General features: G+C 53.0%; 2 protein-coding genes, 2 non-coding genes and 1 pseudogene across 4 annotated transcripts; 2 read left to right on the top strand and 3 right to left on the bottom strand.

The window, feature by feature from the left end:
* The first annotated feature begins 1194 nt into the window (after positions 1-1194).
* Positions 1195-4604, top strand: LOC145459985 (uncharacterized). The gene is made up of 8 exons (XM_080338428.1): positions 1195-1292; positions 2297-2428; positions 2489-2702; positions 2767-3155; positions 3216-3489; positions 3551-3932; positions 3991-4293; positions 4352-4604. Exons 1-8 carry the CDS (start codon positions 1273-1275, stop codon positions 4597-4599), a joined length of 1962 nt encoding a protein of 653 aa, XP_080194554.1. The 5' UTR covers positions 1195-1272; the 3' UTR covers positions 4600-4604.
* Positions 4605-8598: 3994 nt separating this feature from the next.
* Positions 8599-10297, bottom strand: LOC145460016 (large subunit ribosomal RNA; annotated as a pseudogene).
* A 281-nt stretch (positions 10298-10578) lies between these two features.
* On the bottom strand, positions 10579-10732 carry LOC145460012 (5.8S ribosomal RNA). The gene has a single exon (XR_013921674.1). It is a non-coding gene; the product is annotated as a 5.8S ribosomal RNA (ribosomal RNA).
* Positions 10733-11158: 426 nt separating this feature from the next.
* On the bottom strand, positions 11159-12983 carry LOC145460004 (small subunit ribosomal RNA). The gene has a single exon (XR_013921667.1). It is a non-coding gene; the product is annotated as a small subunit ribosomal RNA (ribosomal RNA).
* Positions 12984-18935: 5952 nt separating this feature from the next.
* Positions 18936-22345, top strand: LOC145459980 (uncharacterized). Its single transcript, XM_080338423.1, has 8 exons — positions 18936-19033; positions 20038-20169; positions 20230-20443; positions 20508-20896; positions 20957-21230; positions 21292-21673; positions 21732-22034; positions 22093-22345. Exons 1-8 carry the CDS (start codon positions 19014-19016, stop codon positions 22338-22340), a joined length of 1962 nt encoding a protein of 653 aa, XP_080194549.1. The 5' UTR covers positions 18936-19013; the 3' UTR covers positions 22341-22345.
* The last annotated feature ends 3222 nt before the right edge of the window (positions 22346-25567 follow it).

The raw sequence follows: 25567 nt of genomic DNA on the forward strand, positions 1-25567 counted from the left end.
CCCAGACCGATTTTCGAGAAAAAAAATTTCGGGCCCTCTATGACGTAATAATGACCCGGGAATATATTTTTCCAGAAAATTCTCGCCGCGCGCTCATATGCTAGTGAACTGTCGCGTTAGAAGGACGTTCGGAGTGGATTACCGTGCATCAAGAACATTTATTGGAATCTCAAGTCACCGGGTGAGTGAAAATTTCTTGTAGTTGTCAAATCCACATGCTTTAGCGTGGCGCGATTCGGCGAAATAGCTTTAACCGAGTCCAAAACCGTGTTTCGGCGGGTACTGCATCGTCTATATTGGTAGTTGTGCGTGTCGGTTACGTGTAAAACGGGTTTAGGCGTCTTGTAGACTTGGCACAAGACAACCAGAGCGTGATTTAGGACCTTAAACAGTGTCAACAACCGCCCAAAATGCATAAAAATCGTCAAAAAACGTGTTTCGGCGGGTACTGCATCGTCTATATTGGTAGTTGTGCGTGCCGGTTACGTGTAAAACTGGTTTAGGCGTCTTGTAGACTTGGCACAAGACAACCAGAGCGTGATTTAGGACCTTATACAGTGTCAACAACCGCCCAAAATGCATAAAAATCGTCAAAAACCGTGTTTCGGCGGGTACTGCTTCGTCTATATTGGTAGTTGTGCGTGCCGGTTACGTGTAAAACTGGTTTAGGCGTCTTGTAGACTTGGCACAAGACAACCAGAGCGTGATTTAGGACCTTATACAGTGTCAACAACCGCCCAAAATGCATAAAAATCGTCAAAAAACGTGTTTCGGCGGGTACTGCATCGTCTATATTGGTAGTTGTGCGTGCCGGTTACGTGTAAAACTGGTTTAGGCGTCTTGTAGACTTGGCACAAGACAACCAGAGCGTGATTTAGGACCTTATACAGTGTCAACAACCGCCCAAAATGCATAAAAATCGTCAAAAACCGTGTTTCGGCGGGTACTGCATCGTCTATATTGGTAGTTGTGCGTGCCGGTTACGTGTAAAACTGGTTTAGGCGTCTTGTAGACTTGGCACAAGACAACCAGAGCGTGATTTAGGACCTTAAACAGTGTCAACAACCGCCCAAAATGCATAAAAATCGTCAAAAAACGTGTTTCGGCGGGCCCCAGACCGATTTTCGAGAAAAAAAATTTCGGGCCCTCTATGACGTAATAATGACCCGGGAATATATTTTTCCAGAAAATTCTCGCCGCGCGCTCATATGCTAGTGAACTGTCGCGTTGGAAGGACGTTTTTAGAGGATTACCGTGCATCAAGAGCATATAATGGAATCTAAAGTCACCGGGTGAGTGAAAAATTCTTCTAATTCCGAAATCCCTATACTTTAGCGTGGCAGGATTCGGCGAAGTAGCTTTTACCGAGTCCAAAATAGTTGGATTTCGGGCCGTAACTCGTATCCATAACTCGTCGCTATCTCAGCCCCGGTAACTCCGAATCGGAAAATTCTCATTGTATTGTATTCTTCCCTTTGCGCCAATTCGAACGCGGGATCGTTTAACTATGTGCTACATACACGAGTTGAGTTATTGGACTACACGTCTCGAAAAATTCCCTATACTTTAACATGGCGAGATTTTGCGGAAGTCCAGCTTCCATAAGGAATGCATGGGCCAGTTTTCGTGCCATATCTCAACTCTGGGTGAGCCCAGCACGACGAACGAGCCACCGAAGTGTTGGAAATCGCGCGATGGTCACGTCGATGTGCAGCTCGATGATGTCCGACCTGGGGGAGGACCGCTTGCGGCCTCCAAAGTGGCCTTTGATTAGCCGTGACGTCACAGTCGGCGGAAATCCCATAAGGAATGCCTGGACCGGTTTTCGGCAAATATCTCTTTTCTGGGACGGCCCAGAATGACAAACGACGCACCTCCCGGCTCCTAAGCGCGCGCTGATGACGTCGATGCGCGGCTCGATGGGGTGGGGTCACGTGTGGGGGCGCTAGAGAGCGGCGAATATCGGATTTCCGGTAGGGTTTCCGGCCATTATCTCTTCTCTGGGACGGCTAATAATGACAAACGACGCACTTCCCGGCTCCTAAGCGCGCGCTGGTGACGTCGATGTGCGGCTCGATGGGGTGGGGTCACGTAAGGGGCGCTAGAGAGCGGCGATAATCGGATTTCTGGGGGTTTTCTGCCATTTTCTCTTCTCTGGGACGGCTCAGAATGACAAACGACGCACCTCCCGGCTCCTAAGCGCGCGCTGGTCACGTCAATGTGTGACTAGATGATGCGGGGTCACGTAGGGAGCGCTAGAGAGCCGCGAATATCGGAGTTTTATTGTTTATTCCAGCGATCCTGTTACAATTCGACCCACTAAAAGAATAAGACTCGACCGATGTCAAGTCTGCCATATACCCACCAAAGGTCATAGAACGCGGCATCTGAGGAACGTTCATAAGTGGTCAGTCGAGAGAATTAAAGAGTAAGATTGTCGTTGGCTTATTTATAACAACTAGAAGCCAAAAAATATTACATGTCGCAGGTCCGCTCGCTACTTGCGCGAGCCCAAGCAATACATCAAGGAATGTCGCCCACGGTCTTGGTGTGGACTCTGTTCTAGACCAGTTGCCACGGCCTATAAAGCAACACACTGGAGGATTATCCATTCCGATAAAATACGCGACGGCTTCGGGATAGGTTGCGAGACCTACCAGGAAAACTTTAAAAAGTTGACCTTCGAGTCCGACTTTTCAAGCGTGAGTAACTCTGAAGGTAATGTGTCACTTTTTTACCGAAATAATGCAGATCCGTTTATTACAGCTCCTCTCCCTGTACGAAAGGCATCGCCAAGTGCAAGCGCTCGACGAAGTCAACACCAAAATGGTCGTCAGCAAACTAAAATCAGTTTTCAAGAAGTTTGTGGTTGACGAGCCGGAACAATTAGTCACGTACATTTCTAACGCCGACGGGAGACTGTCCGCGAGCACTATTTTCAACACCCTGGCGTCGCTAAAGGGATTTCTTGAATTTGCGCGTATGCAGCATCCGGCATTGTTGGAAAAAGTGGTTTCACCGGACAACCAACTGAGAGCCCTACAAATCATCGCGACGTACTCTAGAGCGACCAATAAAAGAAGAAAGCGGCAGCACGAGAAACGTTTGTCTCTCGACATGGACGTCATCAATAAAAATTGGCCGAATATCAAAAGGTTCGTGCTAAGGTTAAAATATCGTAAAGTTTTAAGTTTAATATGCGTGTTTTTTTTTAGAATGATCAAAAGCGAAACGTTTAAAAGAGACCTCCATCAACCGTTAACAGACGAAAACGTGCGGGATTGCTTGGCCGCGACAATCATCCAGGTCGGACTTGCAAGTGGCACGAGACTGTCATATTTTCGTAGAGTGACCGGATACGAGCTTAGCCACGCCGTCCGTTCCGTGAACGATCCCGAAATGTTAGTCATACAGGTCAACCACAACAAGTGCCTGTCGAGTCAGGGTTTGTTGGTTATGACTCAAAAAGACTATGACCGATTCAAACAGGTAGGTGTTACGAAGATATGAACGTGTAATGGAGCGGTCTAAAACCTCTTTTCGATTTCAGATTTGCAAGCAAACCAATCCAAACTTGGATTTGTCACGGGAAGAAGTCGCGTTGCGAAACTCGAACGGCAAGCCGTTCCAAAATTTATCGGTTTGTGTCGTGGAATACCTCAGTACCCACGAAGTCAGCCTAACGTACCAGCACCTCCGTAAAATAGTCGCCACGATGGCGAGTTCGCTTGACGACATTGGACAATATCATGTTGCGATGTCATCGTCGCACAGCACGGAGGTCGCGAGTCGACACTATGACGGGATAGGCAGGACCAAGAGGGCGGCTGCCGGGGCGATTCTATGCAGAGAAATGCTCCGCAAAGCCGTGAACAGTACACACGATGACTTATATGCGGAGTTGGCCGCGTCAAAAGCTCCCCCAAATGAAGGTATGTAAAGCCCTATAAAATTATAACGTCATATATCTGACCGCAACTGTTGATTAAGGATCATTTGAATCACCGAACCCAACCCCGACCACAGTTCAACCTGAGCTGCCAACAAAGGACGATATCACTTTACGCACCGAAAATGATACGCAATCAAACGGAGCTAATTCGGAAACTCTATTCGCTACGGACCGGGACACACGGATCGTCAGACCGACCCCAACCCCGACCACAGTTCAACCAGAGCTGCAAACAGAGGACGATAGCACTTTTCGCACCGAAAATGACACGCAATCAAACGGAGCTAATTCGGAAACTTTATTCGCTACGGACCGGGACACACGGATCGTCACAAATGAGGGTAATCTATTTGCTATTACTGTCCAAAATTCCATTTCCAATCATATTCAAACCCGCAGATAATGACGTCGAGGAAATAGCGAATTCGATATGCAACCGTCAGAGAGGGACAAAGACCACGTTGACGAACGAGCTAGTGGAGAAATTGATCAAAGACTCTCGTTTGCATGCGTTTTATTACGATCGTGGACCTCTACTGAGCAGGATAGTTCACGAATATAAATCGGAATGCTATTTAAACTTTCAGCAAATGCGTTCAAAAATGAGATTCATCAAGTCGTTTTTAAAGACAAATAAACCTGGATGAACGGAGTTTTGTTCTTTGACTCTTGATTTTGATCCCCAAAATCGTGAGAACGAGCGTGGCGCCTACCATGATACGCCTAAGCCCCTTTCACGACGTCGAGAACGCGACGCACGTAAACTTAATGCGAAATTCATGTCCGGCTCCACAACCTCACGATGACGGGCATGGATGATGAGATCCCGGACACGTTTTAACGCAAAATGAAGGCGCCAATAAAGTCCCTTGACATGCGTTTGGTGCCTTCGATACCCGGAATTTGGCGCCTCCGATACCTGGAGCCGATCACGAAAGCGTGACGGAGTCCGGAATTTTTCCGGATAAAGTCGAAATGTCACAGTATTGGCGTATGCTTGAATTCGTGGCGACGATCATGAGTGGCGCCGATCATGAAAATCGATCAGGTCTTATGCTTAATCTGATGGCGCCATCATGACTGGCGCCCATCATGAAAATCGACCGGGTCCGAAATCCCTATCGTAGGTGAATTCGGCCGTGAGGAATGCGTTGGTCGTTGTTCGAAACCCCCTGGTCGCGTTCTACTGCTCCCGTAGCGTTCAACGGTTCAACATGACACGAAATTTGCGTCTTCAATACGTGGCGCCTATCATGAGTCCGGAATTTTTTCCGGCTAAAGTTCCAATTTTTTGCCGGCCAAAAGTCACCAACGAGAGCCCACACAGGATTCTGGAGATGATATGAGCAAGTCTGAAATGGCCGTCTATGTTACTTTGTGTGGGCTAGGTCGAAAAACGACCAAGTCGTAACTACTGGCGACATCATGAGCTGGCGCCTATCATGAGTCCGGAATTTTTTCCGGCAAAAGTTCCAATTTTTGCCGGCCAAAAGTCATCCCTGAGACCCCGCACACGAACTTTGGAACCGATCGGAGCAAGTCTGGACGGTTCACCGTAAGGCCCCATGTTAAAGCATGGGCGAGGTGCGAAAAACGACTAAGTCCGAAATTTTCCTAGAAAAAAGTTGAACTTTTTCGCCGGCCAAAAGTCATCCATAGGACCCCGCACACGAAGTTTGGAATCGATCCGACCGAGTATAGGCGATCCGCCCATGTTAATGTATGGGCCCTATGTTATAGCATAGGCGAGGTGCGAAAAACGACTAAGTCCGAAATTTTCCTCGGAAAAAGTTGAACTTTTTCGCCGGCCAAAAGTCATCCATAAGACCCCGCACACGAAGTTTGGAATCGATCCGACCAAGTATAGGCGATCCGCCCATGTTAATGTATGGGCCCTATGTTATAGCATAGGCGGGGTGCGAAAAACGACTAAGTCCGAAATTTTCCTCGGAAAAAGTTGAACTTTTTCGCCGGCCAAAAGTCATCCATAAGACCCCGCACACGAAGTTTGGAATCGATCCGACCAAGTATGGGCGATCCGCCCATGTTAATGTATGGGTCCTATGTTAAAGCATAGGCGGGGTGCGAAAAACGACCAAGTCCGAAATTTTCCTCGGAAAAAGTTGAACTTTTTCGCCGGCCAAAAGTCATCCATAAGACCCCGCACACGAAGTTTGGAATCGATCCGACCAAGTATAGGCGATCCGCCCATGTTAATGCATGGGCCCTATGTTAAAGCATAGGCGGGGTGCGAAAAACGACTAAGTCCGAAATTTTCCTCGGAAAAAGTTGAACTTTTTCGCCGGCCAAAAGTCATCCATAAGACCCCGCACACGAAGTTTGGAATCGATCCGACCAAGTATAGGCGATCCGCCCATGTTAATGTATGGGCCCTATGTTAAAGCATAGGCGGGGTGCGAAAAACGACTAAGTCCGAAATTTTCCTCGGAAAAAGTTGAACTTTTTCGCCGGCCAAAAGTCATCCATAAGACCCCGCACACGAAGTTTGGAATCGATCCGACCAAGTATAGGCGATCCGCCCATGTTAATGTATGGGCCCCATGTTAAAGCATAGGCGGGGTGCGAAAAACGACTAAGTCCGAAATTTTCCTCGGAAAAAGTTGAACTTTTTCGCCGGCCAAAAGTCATCCATAAGACCCCGCACACGAAGTTTGGAATCGATCCGACCAAGTATAGGCGATCCGCCCATGTTAATGTATGGGCCCTATGTTAAAGCATAGGCGGGGTGCGAAAAACGACTAAGTCCGAAATTTTCCTCGGAAAAAGTTGAACTTTTTCGCCGGCCAAAAGTCATCCATAAGACCCCGCACACGAAGTTTGGAATCGATCCGACCGAGTATAGGCGATCCGCCCATGTTAATGCATGGGCCCTATGTTATAGCATAGGCGAGGTGCGAAAAACGACTAAGTCCGAAATTTTCCTCGGAAAAAGTTGAACTTTTTCGCCGGCCAAAAGTCATCCATAAGACCCCGCACACGAAGTTTGGAATCGATCCGACCAAGTATAGGCGATCCGCCCATGTTAATGTATGGGCCCTATGTTAAAGCATAGGCGGGGTGCGAAAAACGACTAAGTCCGAAATTTTCCTCGGAAAAAGTTGAACTTTTTCGCCGGCCAAAAGTCATCCATAAGACCCCGCACACGAAGTTTGGAACCGATCCGAGCAAGTATAGTCGGTCCGCCTATGCTAAGGTATGGGCCCCATGTTAGAGTATAGGCCCCATGTTAAAGTATGGGCGAGGTGCGAAAAACGACTAAGTCCGTTGATTGCTTCGGCGATTCTCGAGATTTTGGCCGAGGCGCCAGCCCCGGCCGGCCGCGGCCAGAGTCGGGCGCCCGACCGGGGTCGAAATCGGGGTCGGTCTTCGGGCCATAACTCCGCTCCCCGTGGTCCGATCGAGACGAACGAACCACCGTTGAGATCGTCTCGACGCGCTCTACGCGCTCGTATAGGTTTCGGAACACTAAAATATACTTTTGGAATTTCGACTTTTCCGGAATCGAGACAAAAAGGTCGACCCGATGTCAAAGACACAAGGTCGACCGTTTTACCTCGATTTCGTGACCAAAACGAAAAAAAAGATGGAGGAACACCGAGGGCGCCGCCAGCCGACGCCGCAAAGGCGTCGGAGGCCCGCGCCCGCGGTGCCCTCGATGTCCCCGATCGTCGATCCGGCGGAAAACGCGGCCCGCCCTCGGCCTCCTCTGAGGCCGGCGGAATCTCGGAGCCGGCGCCGCCCGCGCCTCGCCTGGCCGGACGGCGGTCTGCAGGGCGCGCGCCCGAAGCAATCAACGGACTCTGTCGTTTTCACCGAGGCGGCTCCGAGCTCGGCCGGCGGCGGCACGATCCGCGGGCCCGCCTGCCGTCTCGCTCGGCCGGAGAGCCGGCGCGGCCACCCAAGAAGGTCGGCTCGCCGCCGTGAGCTACGCGGGCCCGCCTGCCGTCTCACCCGGTCGGCGCCGAGGCGGCGCCAGGGGGTCGGCGCTCTCGGCAGGCCTCACGGGACGGCCGGCGAGCCGTCTCCCGAGCCGCGTCCCGGCCGGCGCCGAGGCGCGGACCGCGCTGTTTTGTACAAGTCTCAGGCGGGTAAACGGCGGGAGTAACTTATTCCACGGGCTCGGCGCGCACTCCGGCATAGGCTCAGAGGGCCGGGCGCTCCGATCGACTCTGCGGCGGCACGGCCGGGACTTCGATCCCGGCAACGCACCCCGGCCGGCGCCGAGGCGCGGACTCTGTCGTTTTCCACGGCCCAGGCACTCTGCCTTGGGCTTCAAGGGCTGGGGACTTCAGCCCGCTCTGCGGCACGGCCGGGACTTCGATCCTGGCAACGCGCCCCGGCCGGCGCCGAGGCGCGGACTCTGTGGTTTTTCCACGCGGCCCAGGCTCTCTGCCTTGGGCCCGGGCGGCATCCGAGGTTCGCCTCGGTTCGGACTCTGTCGATTTTCCGAGGCCGGCACCGCGCTCCGGCAACGGCCCACGCAACGCGCCGAATCTGACGCGCCGCGCTCCGGCCGTCGCCCACGCAACGCCGCGGCCCAAAGCTCACACCTCCCACGCCCCCGCCAGAGGCGGCGGAGACAGCGAGAAAAAAGCGCCCGCGCCCGCCCAGAGGCGAGCCCGGGCGCTGATCATAGATCTCGGGGATGTCTTTCAACGCATCGCAGCGAGAAACTGCTCTAGCGGGTACGACACCCCGATCTCAAACTAGGTCGTCTGCGAATGAAGCGGCACCTCGCCCACGCGAAAAGTGCTACCGTCGTCTCGGCCAGCCCAAGCTTACGGGCCGACGAAGGGTCAACCGACAAAGGCTCCGTCGGCGCCGCCCGCAAAGGCGGCGCCTAGCCGCGCCTCGCTCGCCTCGAGGCACCCGGGACGTCGTCGCTACTCAGGCGGGATTCCGACTTAGAGTCGTTCAGTCGTAATCCCCCAGATGGTAGCTTCGCGCCATCGGCTTGTCAGCCGTGCGCATGAACCAAATGTCTGAATCTGCTGTTTCTCTCGTACTGAGCAGAATTACTGTCGCGACAACGCTTCCTCAGTATGGCAAAACTAACCTGTCTCACGACGGTCTAAACCCAGCTCACGTTCCCTATTTGTGGGTGAACAATTCAACGCTTGGCGAATTCTGCTTCGCAATGATAGGAAGTGCCGAAATCGAAGGATCAAAAAGCAACGTCGCTATGAACGCTCGGCTGCCACAAGCCCAAGTCAGACTCCCCGCCTGACGCTGTCTTAAGAGCGGGTCGCCCGCGGCTCGAAGGCCGCGAGCTTCCAAGGCATAGTTCACCATCTTTCGGGTCCCAACGGGAACGCTCTCGCTCGGCCGCCCCGGCGGCGGCGGCCGGCCGGTCGTGCTCGCGGCCCCGCGAGGGGCCGGATCCGACCTCGCGCGTCCGTGACGCGCTACAGTTTACTTTCGCTCTCGGGTCTCGTACCGCCCGTCAACTCGCGCTCGCGTTAGACTTCTTGGTCCGTGTTTCAAGACGGGTCGGGAAGGTGGCCGACACGACCGCAGACCCCGCGCGCGAGGCGAACGCCCGACCCCGACGACGCGGGAGCCGCCGGCACCGCGAACGGTACCGCCGACGCCCGACGCCTGCCGCGGCCGCACGAACGCCCGCCGCCTCCGGAGAGGCGGCGCGCGCGGCGCCGTCACCTCGGCCCCCGGCCGGCTTTTCGCGCGCCCGGCTGTGACACCGCCGCCCGCGAGGGCGACGGCCACCTTCCGAGCGCGTTTCTGGCCGACCGCGAGCCGGTCGCGGCCCGCCCGGGGAGCTAGTGCGCCGGTGCGTCACGCGCGCCCGGACGCGGACAGGGCTCGCGCCTCCGCCCTTCGCCCGGACGCGCCCGCGCGCCCGACTGAAAGCGACCCCGAGCCCGGACGGGCCCTCCCGTTTACCTCTCGACGGTTTCACGTACTTTTGAACTCTCTCTTCAAAGTGCTTTTCAACTTTCCCTCACGGTACTCGTTCGCTATCGGTCTCGCGACCGTATTCAGTCTTAGATGGAGTTTACCACCCGCTTCAGGCTGCATTCTCAAACAACCCGACTCCGGGAAGACCCTCAGCGGCGGCGGCGCGCGCCCTCGCGGGCCTGACACCCTCGCGGGGGAGAGGCCTCGATCAGAAGGACTTCGGCGCACGCCGGCCGTCGCATTGGGTCTTCCTTACGTCACATTCCGGCGCGCTTCGAGAACGCGCAGGTTCGACGCTGGACAGATCCCGCTTCACTCGCCGTTACTCGGGGAATCCCCGTTGGTTTCTTTTCCACCGCTTAATAATATGCCTAAATTCAGCGGGTAGCCTCGCCTGAACTCAGGTCGAAGTCGTACCTCTGCCGGCCGCTCGCCTCGGCCGGCTCCGGCTCGCTTAGACGCCGGGAGCCGCTCCTCGCAAAGCCGAACGGCGCTTCGACCGCCAGTACCGCGCGCGGAGGCGCGATCGCAACGGCGGCCGAGTCGCAGAACGACCGGGTCCGGCCCCGACGCAGGCGCGCGCCGGTCTACCTCGGGGCGACGGGCTTCGCAGCCCGACGCCCAAACTTTCAGCCTTGTCTTCTCCGCGGGCGGCCCAACCCAAAGCCGCCACGCGCATCGTCACTCGCCGACGCTGAGGCAGACGCGGCGCCGGGATTTGCCCGACGCCGCAATTCGCGTTCAGAATATCGACGTTCAATGTGTTCTGCAATTCACATTACTTCTCGCACTTAGCTGCGTCCTTCATCGACTCGCGAGCCTAGTGATCCACCGTCGAGAGTCGTACTCTCTTTGCTCGTAGGACAACCGCATCGCGTCGCGCATCGTTTTCGTTCGAGGGACTCGGACCTAGAGGCGTTCGGTCTCGGTCCCCCGTCTCGCTCGCGGCGACTCGGACCCGGAGGTCTCAGCCGCCCGCGACGCCTACTTGCTCAAGGCAGACGCCGCTTAACACAGTCTCGTTCGCGGCGACTCGGACCCAGAGGTCTCAGCCACCTCCGCGCCGACTAGCTCAAGGCCGACGCCACTTTAGAGCGTGCCCCGACGACGGATTCCCCGGCCCGCCGTCGAACGCCTGCTCGAATTACAGTCTCGTTCGCGTTAACCGAGCGGCGCCCGCAGGCACCGCGACGCCGAGTCCTCGCGGACCCGGCGCCAGATCGAAGACACTTGAATTGAGGGGCGACCACCGCGGCTCGCCACCAACGATAATGATCCTTCCGCAGGTTCACCTACGGAAACCTTGTTACGACTTTTACTTCCTCTAAACGATCAAGTTCGGTCGCCTTCACTGCGTACCGCCGCGGCCGTCTCCAACCGCGACGGGGCAGATCCGAGGATCTCACTAAACCTTTCAATCGGTAGTAGCGACGGGCGGTGTGTACAAAGGGCAGGGACGTAATCAACGCGAGCTGATGACTCGCGCTTACTGGGAATTCCTCGTTCGAGGGCAACAATTGCAAGGCCCTATCCCAATCACGGACGGGGTTCAACGGGTTACCCGGACCCTTCGGCCCGGGCGGACTCGCTGATCCGCCCAATGTAGCGCGCGTGCGGCCCCGAACATCTAAGGGCATCACAGACCTGTTATTGCTCGATCTCGCGTGGCTAAAAACGCCACTAGTCCCTCTAAGAAGTTTCACGCCGACCGCCGAGGGTCGCGTAACTATTTAGCATGCCAGAGTCTCGTTCGTTATCGGAATTAACCAGACAAATCGCTCCACCAACTAAGAACGGCCATGCACCACCACCCACAGAATCAAGAAAGAGCTGTCAATCTGTCAATCCTTCCCGTGTCCGGGCCGGGTGAGTTTCCCCGTGTTGAGTCAAATTAAGCCGCAGGCTCCACTCCTGGTGGTGCCCTTCCGTCAATTCCTTTAAGTTTCAGCTTTGCAACCATACTTCCCCCGGAACCCAAAGACTTTGGTTTCCCGGAAGCTGCCGGCGAGGTCGTCATCGTAACGCCCGCCGATCGCCAGTTGGGATCGTTTATAGTCAGAACTAGGACGGTATCTGATCGTCTTCGAACCTCTGACTTTCGCTCTTGATTAAAGAAAACATTCTTGGCGAACGCTTTCGCAGTAGTTCGTCTTCCGCCGATCCAAGAATTTCACCTCTAACGGCAGAGTACGGACGCCCCCGGCTGTCCCTCTCAATCATTACCTCGCACTCGCGAACGCCAACGAAACGAGACCGAGGTCTTATTCCATTATTCCATGCAACACTATGCAGGCGAAAAACCTGCTTTGAACACTCTAATTTTTTCAAAGTAAACTCGTCGGTCACCCCGTGCACCCGATCAAGAACACCCGGGAAGCGCCGACAGGCGGAACTCTCGACGCCGGTGCACGCCCTTCGACGGACGGACCGGCGCCGCGCGCTCTTCATCCAACTACGAGCTTTTCAACCGCAACAACTTTAGCATACACTTTCGGAGCTGGAATTACCGCGGCTGCTGGCACCAGACTTGCCCTCCGATGGATACTCGACAAGAGTTTTAGAATGTACTCATTCCGATTGCGGGGCCTCGTTAGAGTCCCGCATCGGTATTTTTCGTCACTACCTCCCCGTGTCGGGAATGGGTAATTTGCGCGCCTGCTGCCTTCCTTGGATGTGGTAGCCGTTTCTCAGGCTCCCTCTCCGGAATCGAACCCTGATTCCCCGTCACCCGTTATCACAAAGGTAAGCCCGTAGCCTACCTTCGAAAGTTGATAGGTCAGACACTTGAATGGTAGGTCGCCGCCGCGAAGGCGTGCGATCCGCGTGGTTATCCAGAGTCATCGAAAGAGACGGGCCCGCGAAGGCCCGGTCGGGTTCGAACCAATAAAAGCGCGCCTCCCGGAGTCGGCGCTCGGTCGCATGTATTAGCTCTGGAATTGCCACAGTTATCCACGTTAGCTCTCGCAAGGACCAAATAAACCAAGACTGATTTAATGAGCCGTTCGCAGTTTCACTTTACGTTCAGTTCGTACTTACACCTGCATGGCTTAATCTTTGAGACAAGCATATCACTACTGGCAGGATCAACCAGATATCTCTCGCGCACTGCGAGCGTCCGCCCCTGGGCCGGGGGTCGGACGTCGGGACCAAGGCGCTCCGCGGCGCCGGCGCCGCCGTTCTCGGCGCCCGTCGCTTTCTTTCGCTCTCTCGATCGCGAGGACCGTTCTCGGGTCGCCCGCCGTCGTCTCGTGGGACGCGGACACCCGCCGTTCACCGCTTAATAGAATCTGCTCGCCGCACGGAACCGAATCCGAGAAGGACGCGAGGCCTGCCGCCGGGGCTCGGGCGCTGCGCTGCCGCGACGCGATGCACGGATAAGCGCCCGGAGCCGCCGCGGCTGACCGAGGACGTCGTGTTTGTATAGCGGGCCTTCCCGCTGACTGGGCGGAGCGTCGCGTCCACGCCGCGTCTTGGTGAGTCCGCTATCCGATAAGCCTCGTGGCCAGGAGAGGTGCGATGTTCTACGACCGACCTGTTCCCGCCGTCTACGGCATATCGGGCAAGCTCGCTCTCGGCGGCGATGGCGTCCGAAACGCAGGGACGCGACGTCCGTTCGCGCTGGAGGCAAGGGCCGCGAGGCCCAGCGTGGGGGACGAGGCATTTGTCGACCGCTGTACGCGTCCGAGACGCGGGGACGAGGCATTTGACGACCGTGCACGGCGCCCGAAGGCGTACTACGCGTCCTAGACGCGGGGACGAGGCATTTGACGACTGTTCGACGCGTCCGAGACGTGGGGACGAGGCATTTGACGACCGTTTCTCGACGCCGGATTCTCTCCTCCGGGACGCCGCTTGGCTACGTAGGAAGGGTCTGGGCCGCGAGGCCCGAAGGACGACGCATCGCGTCCGCGCAACATTTATTGAGTCCGCTCTCCGATATGCCTCATGGCTGTATGACAGGTGTAGGGTCACTATCATCCATATCCCGCCGTCTACGGCATACCGGGCAAGCTCGCTCTATGCAGCGCTTGGCGACACGCAACGTTTAAACCCGCGACTCGAGGTTCGCCGACCCGTGATTAGTGCTGGCTTCGCACCCCCATATGCTTTCGCTCCAACCGGTGACGACGGATCAGTTCCGCCGCGCCGACAGCCCCTCTCGCCGGCAGATTCAACGTTTCGCGCCCGGCCTCCCGTCAGGCGCCGGGCGCGCGCCCCTTCCTATATTAGTCTTTTTCCGAAAACCCTGGTGACTTTTTTCTACTTAGTCGTTTTTCAGAGCCGAACTAAGGCCGGGGGGCCGGAAAATTTTCGCCGACCAAAAAAATTTTTTTTCCCGAAAAATAATTTTTTTTTTCCGAAAAAATAAAAAAAAAATAAAAAAAAAATTTTCCCCAAAGGCCTCCCACGGGACCCCCCACACGAAGTTTGGAGCCGATCCGACCAAGTATAGGCGATTTGCCTATGTTACGGTATGGGCCCTATGTTAAGGTATGGGCGAGGTCCGAAAAACGACTAAGTCCGAAAAATTCCTCGGAAAAAGTCCAAGTTTTTTGCCGGCCAAAAGTATCCCTAGAGGGGCCCCACACGAAGTTTGGAGCCGATCCGACCAAGTATAGGCGATTTGCCTATGTTAAGGTATGGGCCCTATGTTAAGGTATGGGCGAGGTCGAAAAACGACTAAGTCCGAAATTTTCCTCGGAGAAAGTTGATTTTTTTTGCCGGCCAAAAGCCCGCCTAGAGACCCCGCACACGAAGTTTGGAACCGATCCGAGCAAGTCCGGCGCGCCCGCCCATGTTAAGGTATGGGCCCTATGTTAAGGTATGGGCGAGGTCCGAAAAACGACCAAGTCCGAAAAATTCCTCGGAAAAAGTCCAAGTTTTTTGCCGGCCAAAAGCCCGCCTAGAGACCCCGCACACGAAGTTTGGAACCGATCCGAGCAAGTCCGGCGCGCCCGCCCATGCTACGGTATGGGCCCTATGTTAAAGCATGGGCGAGTGTCGAAAAACGACTAAGTCCGAAAAATTTTTTTTTCCCCTAAAAACCACACGGGCGCGTTCCCCGCATTATTTGAAGACGCCCTGCGAAGGAATTATCCCGATCCGACCAACGGCTCGGCCTCCAGAGCCGGTCAAAGGTCCGTTTTTGGCGGCCTTTAACCGGAGATATCTCGGCTCCGGGTGGTCCGAATTCGATAATTTTTTTTTTCCCGGATTCGTCTCGCTGCGCCGCTTCCAACGAGGGGTCCCGCGTCGGTCTGGCCCCAACAGGGGCCGAGCTATTCGCGAAAAACTCGTATCTCGGCTCCTGTGCGCCGTAGAGCTACGTGGATAGTCGCAATGGACTCCTGATGCCAAAGCGAGGGCGAAAATTTTTCTTTCTCGTACGGCCTCCCAGCGACCGGAAAAGTGGCTAGCGGCGGTCTACGGGCTCCCCCGAGTCCGACGGTGGCCTTTATTTGGAAATCGAAGAAAAAAAATTTTTCACCTCGTCGGATTTTTTCTAAGTCCGAAATCTCCATACTATAACACGGGGCCGAGATCGTGAAAAAGTTAAAGTCCGAAAAAAATTTTTTCACCTAAAAACCACACGGGCGCGTTCCCCGCACTGTTTGAAGACGCCCCGCAAAGGAATTATCCCGATCCGACCAACGGCTCGGCCTCCAGAGCCGGTCAAAGGTCCGTTTTTGGCGGCCTTTAACCGGAGATATCTCGGCTCCGGGTGGTCCGAATTCGATAATTTTTTTTTCCCCGGATTCGTCTCGCTGCGCCGCTTCCAACGAGGGGTCCCGCGTCGGTCTGGCCCCAACAGGGGCCGAGCTATTCGCGAAAAACTCGTATCTCGGCTCCTGTGCGCCGTAGAGCTACGTGGATAGTCGCAATGGACTCCTGATGCCAAAGCGAGGGCGAAAATTTTTCTTTCTCGTACGGCCTCCCAGCGACCGGAAAAGTGGCTAGCGGCGGTCTACGGGCTCCCCCGAGTCCGACGGTGGCCTTTATTTGGAAATCGAAGAAAAAAAATTTTTCACCTCGTCGGATTTTTTCTAAGTCCGAAATCTCCATACTATAACACGGGGCCGAGATCGTGAAAAAGTTAAAGTCCGAAAAAAATTTTTTCACCTAAAAACCACACGGGCGCGTTCCCCGCACTGTTTGAAGACGCCCCGCAAAGGAATTATCCCGATCCGACCAACGGCTCGGCCTCCAGAGCCGGTCAAAGGTCCGTTTTGGGCGGCCTTTAACCGGAGATATCTCGGCTCCGGGTGGTCCGAATTCGATAATTTTTTTTTCCCGGATTCGTCTCGCTGCGCCGCTTCCAACGAGGGGTCCCGCGTGGGTCTGGCCCCAACAGGGGCCGAGTTATTCGCGAAAAACTCGTATCTCGGCTCCTGTGCGCCGTAGAGCTACGTGGATAGTCGCAATGGACTCCTGATGCCAAAGCGAGGGCGAAAATTTTTCTTTCTCGTACGGCCTCCCAGCGACCGGAAAAGTGGCTAGCGGCGGTCTACGGGCTCCCCCGAGTCCGACGGTGGCCTTTATTTGGAAATCGAAGAAAAAAAATTTTTCACCTCGTCGGATTTTTTCTAAGTCCGAAATCTCCATACTATAACACGGGGCCGAGATCGTGAAAAAGTTAAAGTCCGAAAAAAAATTTTTTCACCTAAAAACCACACGGGCGCGTTCCCCGCACTGTTTGAAGACGCCCCGCAAAGGAATTATCCCGATCCGACCAACGGCTCGGCCTCCAGAGCCGGTCAAAGGTCCGTTTTTGGCGGCCTTTAACCGGAGATATCTCGGCTCCGGGTGGTCCGAATTCGATAATTTTTTTTTTCCCGGATTCGTCTCGCTGCGCCGCTTCCAACGAGGGGTCCCGCGTGGGTCTGGCCCCAACAGGGGCCGAGTTATTCGCGAAAAACTCGTATCTCGGCTCCTGTGCGTCCTAGAGCTACGTGCATAGTCGCAATGGACTCGTGATGCCAGAACGAGGGTGAAATTTTTACTTTTTCGTACGGCCTCCCAGCGCCCGCAAAACAGTGTATTCGCCTTCTACGGGCTCCCACGAGTCCGTCGGTGTGCGGGAAATCGGAATCGGAGAAAAAAAAATTTTCCAAAATTTTCTCAAAAATCGATTAGGTCCAAACTCTTGTTTCGGCGGGTACTGCTTTGTCGATATCGCTACTGGTCCGCGTCGGAGACCAGTTAAAGAGGTCTCTCCCTGTTGTAGGCCCTGCACCAGACAACCACAGCGAGATTTAGGACCTTAAACAGTGTCACGGCCCCGTAATTGTCGCGCAAAATTCAAAAAATCGTAAAAAACAGTGTTTCGGCGGGTACTGCTCCGTCGATATCGCTCCTGGTCCGTGTCGGAGACCCGTAAAAGAGGTCTCTCCCTGTTGTACTCCGAGCACACGACAACCACAGCGAGATTGAGGCCCTGAAACAGTGTGACTGCTCCGCAATAGTCGGTCAAAAACCCAAAAAAATTGAAAAAAATCGTGAAAAATCGTGTTTCGGCGGGTACTGCATCGTCTATATTGGTAGTTGTGCGTGCCGGTTACGTGTAAAACTGGTTTAGGCGTCTTGTAGACTTGGCACAAGACAACCAGAGCGTGATTTAGGACCTTATACAGTGTCAACAACCGCCCAAAATGCATAAAAATCGTCAAAAAACGTGTTTCGGCGGGTACTGCATCGTCTATATTGGTAGTTGTGCGTGCCGGTTACGTGTAAAACTGGTTTAGGCGTCTTGTAGACTTGGCACAAGACAACCAGAGCGTGATTTAGGACCTTAAACAGTGTCAACAACCGCCCAAAATGCATAAAAATCGTCAAAAAACGTGTTTCGGCGGGCCCCAGACCGATTTTCGAGAAAAAAAATTTCGGGCCCTCTATGACGTAATAATGACCCGGGAATATATTTTTCCAGAAAATTCTCGCCGCGCGCTCATATGCTAGTGAACTGTCGCGTTAGAAGGACGTTCGGAGTGGATTACCGTGCATCAAGAACATTTATTGGAATCTCAAGTCACCGGGTGAGTGAAAATTTCTTGTAGTTGTCAAATCCACATACTTTAGCGTGGCGCGATTCGGCGAAATAGCTTTAACCGAGTCCAAAACCGTGTTTCGGCGGGTACTGCATCGTCTATATTGGTAGTTGTGCGTGTCGGTTACGTGTAAAACGGGTTTAGGCGTCTTGTAGACTTGGCACAAGACAACCAGAGCGTGATTTAGGACCTTATACAGTGTCAACAACCGCCCAAAATGCATAAAAATCGTCAAAAAACGTGTTTCGGCGGGTACTGCATCGTCTATATTGGTAGTTGTGCGTGTCGGTTACGTGTAAAACGGGTTTAGGCGTCTTGTAGACTTGGCACAAGACAACCAGAGCGTGATTTAGGACCTTATACAGTGTCAACAACCGCCCAAAATGCATAAAAATCGTCAAAAAACGTGTTTCGGCGGGTACTGCATCGTCTATATTGGTAGTTGTGCGTGTCGGTTACGTGTAAAACGGGTTTAGGCGTCTTGTAGACTTGGCACAAGACAACCAGAGCGTGATTTAGGACCTTATACAGTGTCAACAACCGCCCAAAATGCATAAAAATCGTCAAAAAACGTGTTTCGGCGGGTACTGCATCGTCTATATTGGTAGTTGTGCGTGCCGGTTACGTGTAAAACTGGTTTAGGCGTCTTGTAGACTTGGCACAAGACAACCAGAGCGTGATTTAGGACCTTATACAGTGTCAACAACCGCCCAAAATGCATAAAAATCGTCAAAAACCGTGTTTCGGCGGGTACTGCATCGTCTATATTGGTAGTTGTGCGTGCCGGTTACGTGTAAAACTGGTTTAGGCGTCTTGTAGACTTGGCACAAGACAACCAGAGCGTGATTTAGGACCTTAAACAGTGTCAACAACCGCCCAAAATGCATAAAAATCGTCAAAAAACGTGTTTCGGCGGGCCCCAGACCGATTTTCGAGAAAAAAAATTTCGGGCCCTCTATGACGTAATAATGACCCGGGAATATATTTTTCCAGAAAATTCTCGCCGCGCGCTCATATGCTAGTGAACTGTCGCGTTGGAAGGACGTTTTTAGAGGATTACCGTGCATCAAGAGCATATAATGGAATCTAAAGTCACCGGGTGAGTGAAAAATTCTTCTAATTCCGAAATCCCTATACTTTAGCGTGGCAGGATTCGGCGAAGTAGCTTTTACCGAGTCCAAAATAGTTGGATTTCGGGCCGTAACTCGTATCCATAACTCGTCGCTATCTCAGCCCCGGTAACTCCGAATCGGAAAATTCTCATTGTATTGTATTCTTCCCTTTGCGCCAATTCGAACGCGGGATCGTTTAACTATGTGCTACATACACGAGTTGAGTTATTGGACTACACGTCTCGAAAAATTCCCTATACTTTAACATGGCGAGATTTTGCGGAAGTCCAGCTTCCATAAGGAATGCATGGGCCAGTTTTCGTGCCATATCTCAACTCTGGGTGAGCCCAGCACGACGAACGAGCCACCGAAGTGTTGGAAATCGCGCGATGGTCACGTCGATGTGCAGCTCGATGATGTCCGACCTGGGGGAGGACCGCTTGCGGCCTCCAAAGTGGCCTTTGATTAGCCGTGACGTCACAGTCGGCGGAAATCCCATAAGGAATGCCTGGACCGGTTTTCGGCAAATATCTCTTTTCTGGGACGGCCCAGAATGACAAACGACGCACCTCCCGGCTCCTAAGCGCGCGCTGATGACGTCGATGCGCGGCTCGATGGGGTGGGGTCACGTGTGGGGGCGCTAGAGAGCGGCGAATATCGGATTTCCGGTAGGGTTTCCGGCCATTATCTCTTCTCTGGGACGGCTAATAATGACAAACGACGCACTTCCCGGCTCCTAAGCGCGCGCTGGTGACGTCGATGTGCGGCTCGATGGGGTGGGGTCACGTAAGGGGCGCTAGAGAGCGGCGATAATCGGATTTCTGGGGGTTTTCTGCCATTTTCTCTTCTCTGGGACGGCTCAGAATGACAAACGACGCACCTCCCGGCTCCTAAGCGCGCGCTGGTCACGTCAATGTGTGACTAGATGATGCGGGGTCACGTAGGGAGCGCTAGAGAGCCGCGAATATCGGAGTTTTATTGTTTATTCCAGCGATCCTGTTACAATTCGACCCACTAAAAGAATAAGACTCGACCGATGTCAAGTCTGCCATATACCCACCAAAGGTCATAGAACGCGGCATCTGAGGAACGTTCATAAGTGGTCAGTCGAGAGAATTAAAGAGTAAGATTGTCGTTGGCTTATTTATAACAACTAGAAGCCAAAAAATATTACATGTCGCAGGTCCGCTCGCTACTTGCGCGAGCCCAAGCAATACATCAAGGAATGTCGCCCACGGTCTTGGTGTGGACTCTGTTCTAGACCAGTTGCCACGGCCTATAAAGCAACACACTGGAGGATTATCCATTCCGATAAAATACGCGACGGCTTCGGGATAGGTTGCGAGACCTACCAGGAAAACTTTAAAAAGTTGACCTTCGAGTCCGACTTTTCAAGCGTGAGTAACTCTGAAGGTAATGTGTCACTTTTTTACCGAAATAATGCAGATCCGTTTATTACAGCTCCTCTCCCTGTACGAAAGGCATCGCCAAGTGCAAGCGCTCGACGAAGTCAACACCAAAATGGTCGTCAGCAAACTAAAATCAGTTTTCAAGAAGTTTGTGGTTGACGAGCCGGAACAATTAGTCACGTACATTTCTAACGCCGACGGGAGACTGTCCGCGAGCACTATTTTCAACACCCTGGCGTCGCTAAAGGGATTTCTTGAATTTGCGCGTATGCAGCATCCGGCATTGTTGGAAAAAGTGGTTTCACCGGACAACCAACTGAGAGCCCTACAAATCATCGCGACGTACTCTAGAGCGACCAATAAAAGAAGAAAGCGGCAGCACGAGAAACGTTTGTCTCTCGACATGGACGTCATCAATAAAAATTGGCCGAATATCAAAAGGTTCGTGCTAAGGTTAAAATATCGTAAAGTTTTAAGTTTAATATGCGTGTTTTTTTTTAGAATGATCAAAAGCGAAACGTTTAAAAGAGACCTCCATCAACCGTTAACAGACGAAAACGTGCGGGATTGCTTGGCCGCGACAATCATCCAGGTCGGACTTGCAAGTGGCACGAGACTGTCATATTTTCGTAGAGTGACCGGATACGAGCTTAGCCACGCCGTCCGTTCCGTGAACGATCCCGAAATGTTAGTCATACAGGTCAACCACAACAAGTGCCTGTCGAGTCAGGGTTTGTTGGTTATGACTCAAAAAGACTATGACCGATTCAAACAGGTAGGTGTTACGAAGATATGAACGTGTAATGGAGCGGTCTAAAACCTCTTTTCGATTTCAGATTTGCAAGCAAACCAATCCAAACTTGGATTTGTCACGGGAAGAAGTCGCGTTGCGAAACTCGAACGGCAAGCCGTTCCAAAATTTATCGGTTTGTGTCGTGGAATACCTCAGTACCCACGAAGTCAGCCTAACGTACCAGCACCTCCGTAAAATAGTCGCCACGATGGCGAGTTCGCTTGACGACATTGGACAATATCATGTTGCGATGTCATCGTCGCACAGCACGGAGGTCGCGAGTCGACACTATGACGGGATAGGCAGGACCAAGAGGGCGGCTGCCGGGGCGATTCTATGCAGAGAAATGCTCCGCAAAGCCGTGAACAGTACACACGATGACTTATATGCGGAGTTGGCCGCGTCAAAAGCTCCCCCAAATGAAGGTATGTAAAGCCCTATAAAATTATAACGTCATATATCTGACCGCAACTGTTGATTAAGGATCATTTGAATCACCGAACCCAACCCCGACCACAGTTCAACCTGAGCTGCCAACAAAGGACGATATCACTTTACGCACCGAAAATGATACGCAATCAAACGGAGCTAATTCGGAAACTCTATTCGCTACGGACCGGGACACACGGATCGTCAGACCGACCCCAACCCCGACCACAGTTCAACCAGAGCTGCAAACAGAGGACGATAGCACTTTTCGCACCGAAAATGACACGCAATCAAACGGAGCTAATTCGGAAACTTTATTCGCTACGGACCGGGACACACGGATCGTCACAAATGAGGGTAATCTATTTGCTATTACTGTCCAAAATTCCATTTCCAATCATATTCAAACCCGCAGATAATGACGTCGAGGAAATAGCGAATTCGATATGCAACCGTCAGAGAGGGACAAAGACCACGTTGACGAACGAGCTAGTGGAGAAATTGATCAAAGACTCTCGTTTGCATGCGTTTTATTACGATCGTGGACCTCTACTGAGCAGGATAGTTCACGAATATAAATCGGAATGCTATTTAAACTTTCAGCAAATGCGTTCAAAAATGAGATTCATCAAGTCGTTTTTAAAGACAAATAAACCTGGATGAACGGAGTTTTGTTCTTTGACTCTTGATTTTGATCCCCAAAATCGTGAGAACGAGCGTGGCGCCTACCATGATACGCCTAAGCCCCTTTCACGACGTCGAGAACGCGACGCACGTAAACTTAATGCGAAATTCATGTCCGGCTCCACAACCTCACGATGACGGGCATGGATGATGAGATCCCGGACACGTTTTAACGCAAAATGAAGGCGCCAATAAAGTCCCTTGACATGCGTTTGGTGCCTTCGATACCCGGAATTTGGCGCCTCCGATACCTGGAGCCGATCACGAAAGCGTGACGGAGTCCGGAATTTTTCCGGATAAAGTCGAAATGTCACAGTATTGGCGTATGCTTGAATTCGTGGCGACGATCATGAGTGGCGCCGATCATGAAAATCGATCAGGTCTTATGCTTAATCTGATGGCGCCATCATGACTGGCGCCCATCATGAAAATCGACCGGGTCCGAAATCCCTATCGTAGGTGAATTCGGCCGTGAGGAATGCGTTGGTCGTTGTTCGAAACCCCCTGGTCGCGTTCTACTGCTCCCGTAGCGTTCAACGGTTCAACATGACACGAAATTTGCGTCTTCAATACGTGGCGCCTATCATGAGTCCGGAATTTTTTCCGGCTAAAGTTCCAATTTTTTGCCGGCCAAAAGTCACCAACGAGAGCCCACACAGGATTCTGGAGATGATATGAGCAAGTCTGAAATGGCCGTCTATGTTACTTTGTGTGGGCTAGGTCGAAAAACGACCAAGTCGTAACTACTGGCGACATCATGAGCTGGCGCCTATCATGAGTCCGGAATTTTTTCCGGCAAAAGTTCCAATTTTTGCCGGCCAAAAGTCATCCCTGAGACCCCGCACACGAACTTTGGAACCGATCGGAGCAAGTCTGGACGGTTCACCGTAAGGCCCCATGTTAAAGCATGGGCGAGGTGCGAAAAACGACTAAGTCCGAAATTTTCCTAGAAAAAAGTTGAACTTTTTCGCCGGCCAAAAGTCATCCATAGGACCCCGCACACGAAGTTTGGAATCGATCCGACCGAGTATAGGCGATCCGCCCATGTTAATGTATGGGCCCTATGTTATAGCATAGGCGAGGTGCGAAAAACGACTAAGTCCGAAATTTTCCTCGGAAAAAGTTGAACTTTTTCGCCGGCCAAAAGTCATCCATAAGACCCCGCACACGAAGTTTGGAATCGATCCGACCAAGTATAGGCGATCCGCCCATGTTAATGTATGGGCCCTATGTTATAGCATAGGCGGGGTGCGAAAAACGACTAAGTCCGAAATTTTCCTCGGAAAAAGTTGAACTTTTTCGCCGGCCAAAAGTCATCCATAAGACCCCGCACACGAAGTTTGGAATCGATCCGACCAAGTATGGGCGATCCGCCCATGTTAATGTATGGGTCCTATGTTAAAGCATAGGCGGGGTGCGAAAAACGACCAAGTCCGAAATTTTCCTCGGAAAAAGTTGAACTTTTTCGCCGGCCAAAAGTCATCCATAAGACCCCGCACACGAAGTTTGGAATCGATCCGACCAAGTATAGGCGATCCGCCCATGTTAATGCATGGGCCCTATGTTAAAGCATAGGCGGGGTGCGAAAAACGACTAAGTCCGAAATTTTCCTCGGAAAAAGTTGAACTTTTTCGCCGGCCAAAAGTCATCCATAAGACCCCGCACACGAAGTTTGGAATCGATCCGACCAAGTATAGGCGATCCGCCCATGTTAATGTATGGGCCCTATGTTAAAGCATAGGCGGGGTGCGAAAAACGACTAAGTCCGAAATTTTCCTCGGAAAAAGTTGAACTTTTTCGCCGGCCAAAAGTCATCCATAAGACCCCGCACACGAAGTTTGGAATCGATCCGACCAAGTATAGGCGATCCGCCCATGTTAATGTATGGGCCCCATGTTAAAGCATAGGCGGGGTGCGAAAAACGACTAAGTCCGAAATTTTCCTCGGAAAAAGTTGAACTTTTTCGCCGGCCAAAAGTCATCCATAAGACCCCGCACACGAAGTTTGGAATCGATCCGACCAAGTATAGGCGATCCGCCCATGTTAATGTATGGGCCCTATGTTAAAGCATAGGCGGGGTGCGAAAAACGACTAAGTCCGAAATTTTCCTCGGAAAAAGTTGAACTTTTTCGCCGGCCAAAAGTCATCCATAAGACCCCGCACACGAAGTTTGGAATCGATCCGACCGAGTATAGGCGATCCGCCCATGTTAATGCATGGGCCCTATGTTATAGCATAGGCGAGGTGCGAAAAACGACTAAGTCCGAAATTTTCCTCGGAAAAAGTTGAACTTTTTCGCCGGCCAAAAGTCATCCATAAGACCCCGCACACGAAGTTTGGAATCGATCCGACCAAGTATAGGCGATCCGCCCATGTTAATGTATGGGCCCTATGTTAAAGCATAGGCGGGGTGCGAAAAACGACTAAGTCCGAAATTTTCCTCGGAAAAAGTTGAACTTTTTCGCCGGCCAAAAGTCATCCATAAGACCCCGCACACGAAGTTTGGAACCGATCCGAGCAAGTATAGTCGGTCCGCCTATGCTAAGGTATGGGCCCCATGTTAGAGTATAGGCCCCATGTTAAAGTATGGGCGAGGTGCGAAAAACGACTAAGTCCGTTGATTGCTTCGGCGATTCTCGAGATTTTGGCCGAGGCGCCAGCCCCGGCCGGCCGCGGCCAGAGTCGGGCGCCCGACCGGGGTCGAAATCGGGGTCGGTCTTCGGGCCATAACTCCGCTCCCCGTGGTCCGATCGAGACGAACGAACCACCGTTGAGATCGTCTCGACGCGCTCTACGCGCTCGTATAGGTTTCGGAACACTAAAATATACTTTTGGAATTTCGACTTTTCCGGAATCGAGACAAAAAGGTCGACCCGATGTCAAAGACACAAGGTCGACCGTTTTACCTCGATTTCGTGACCAAAACGAAAAAAAAGATGGAGGAACACCGAGGGCGCCGCCAGCCGACGCCGCAAAGGCGTCGGAGGCCCGCGCCCGCGGTGCCCTCGATGTCCCCGATCGTCGATCCGGCGGAAAACGCGGCCCGCCCTCGGCCTCCTCTGAGGCCGGCGGAATCTCGGAGCCGGCGCCGCCCGCGCCTCGCCTGGCCGGACGGCGGTCTGCAGGGCGCGCGCCCGAAGCAATCAACGGACTCTGTCGTTTTCACCGAGGCGGCTCCGAGCTCGGCCGGCGGCGGCACGATCCGC

This window comes from Botryllus schlosseri, unplaced genomic scaffold (genome assembly GCF_051294905.1).
Source record: "Botryllus schlosseri isolate E-star unplaced genomic scaffold, Bs_hap1 Bs30a, whole genome shotgun sequence".
Classification (NCBI taxonomy): domain Eukaryota; kingdom Metazoa; phylum Chordata; class Ascidiacea; order Stolidobranchia; family Styelidae; genus Botryllus; species Botryllus schlosseri.

Coding starts and splice junctions, on each gene's coding strand:
- LOC145459985 (XM_080338428.1), top strand. CDS start 1,273: ATGGAATCTAAAGTCACCGG. Junction 2,703..2,766: donor TCGAGTCCGACTTTTCAAGC/GTGAGTAACTCT, acceptor CGTTTATTACAG/CTCCTCTCCCTGTACGAAAG. Junction 3,933..3,990: donor AAAAGCTCCCCCAAATGAAG/GTATGTAAAGCC, acceptor CTGTTGATTAAG/GATCATTTGAATCACCGAAC.
- LOC145459980 (XM_080338423.1), top strand. CDS start 19,014: ATGGAATCTAAAGTCACCGG. Junction 20,897..20,956: donor AATTGGCCGAATATCAAAAG/GTTCGTGCTAAG, acceptor GTTTTTTTTTAG/AATGATCAAAAGCGAAACGT. Junction 21,674..21,731: donor AAAAGCTCCCCCAAATGAAG/GTATGTAAAGCC, acceptor CTGTTGATTAAG/GATCATTTGAATCACCGAAC.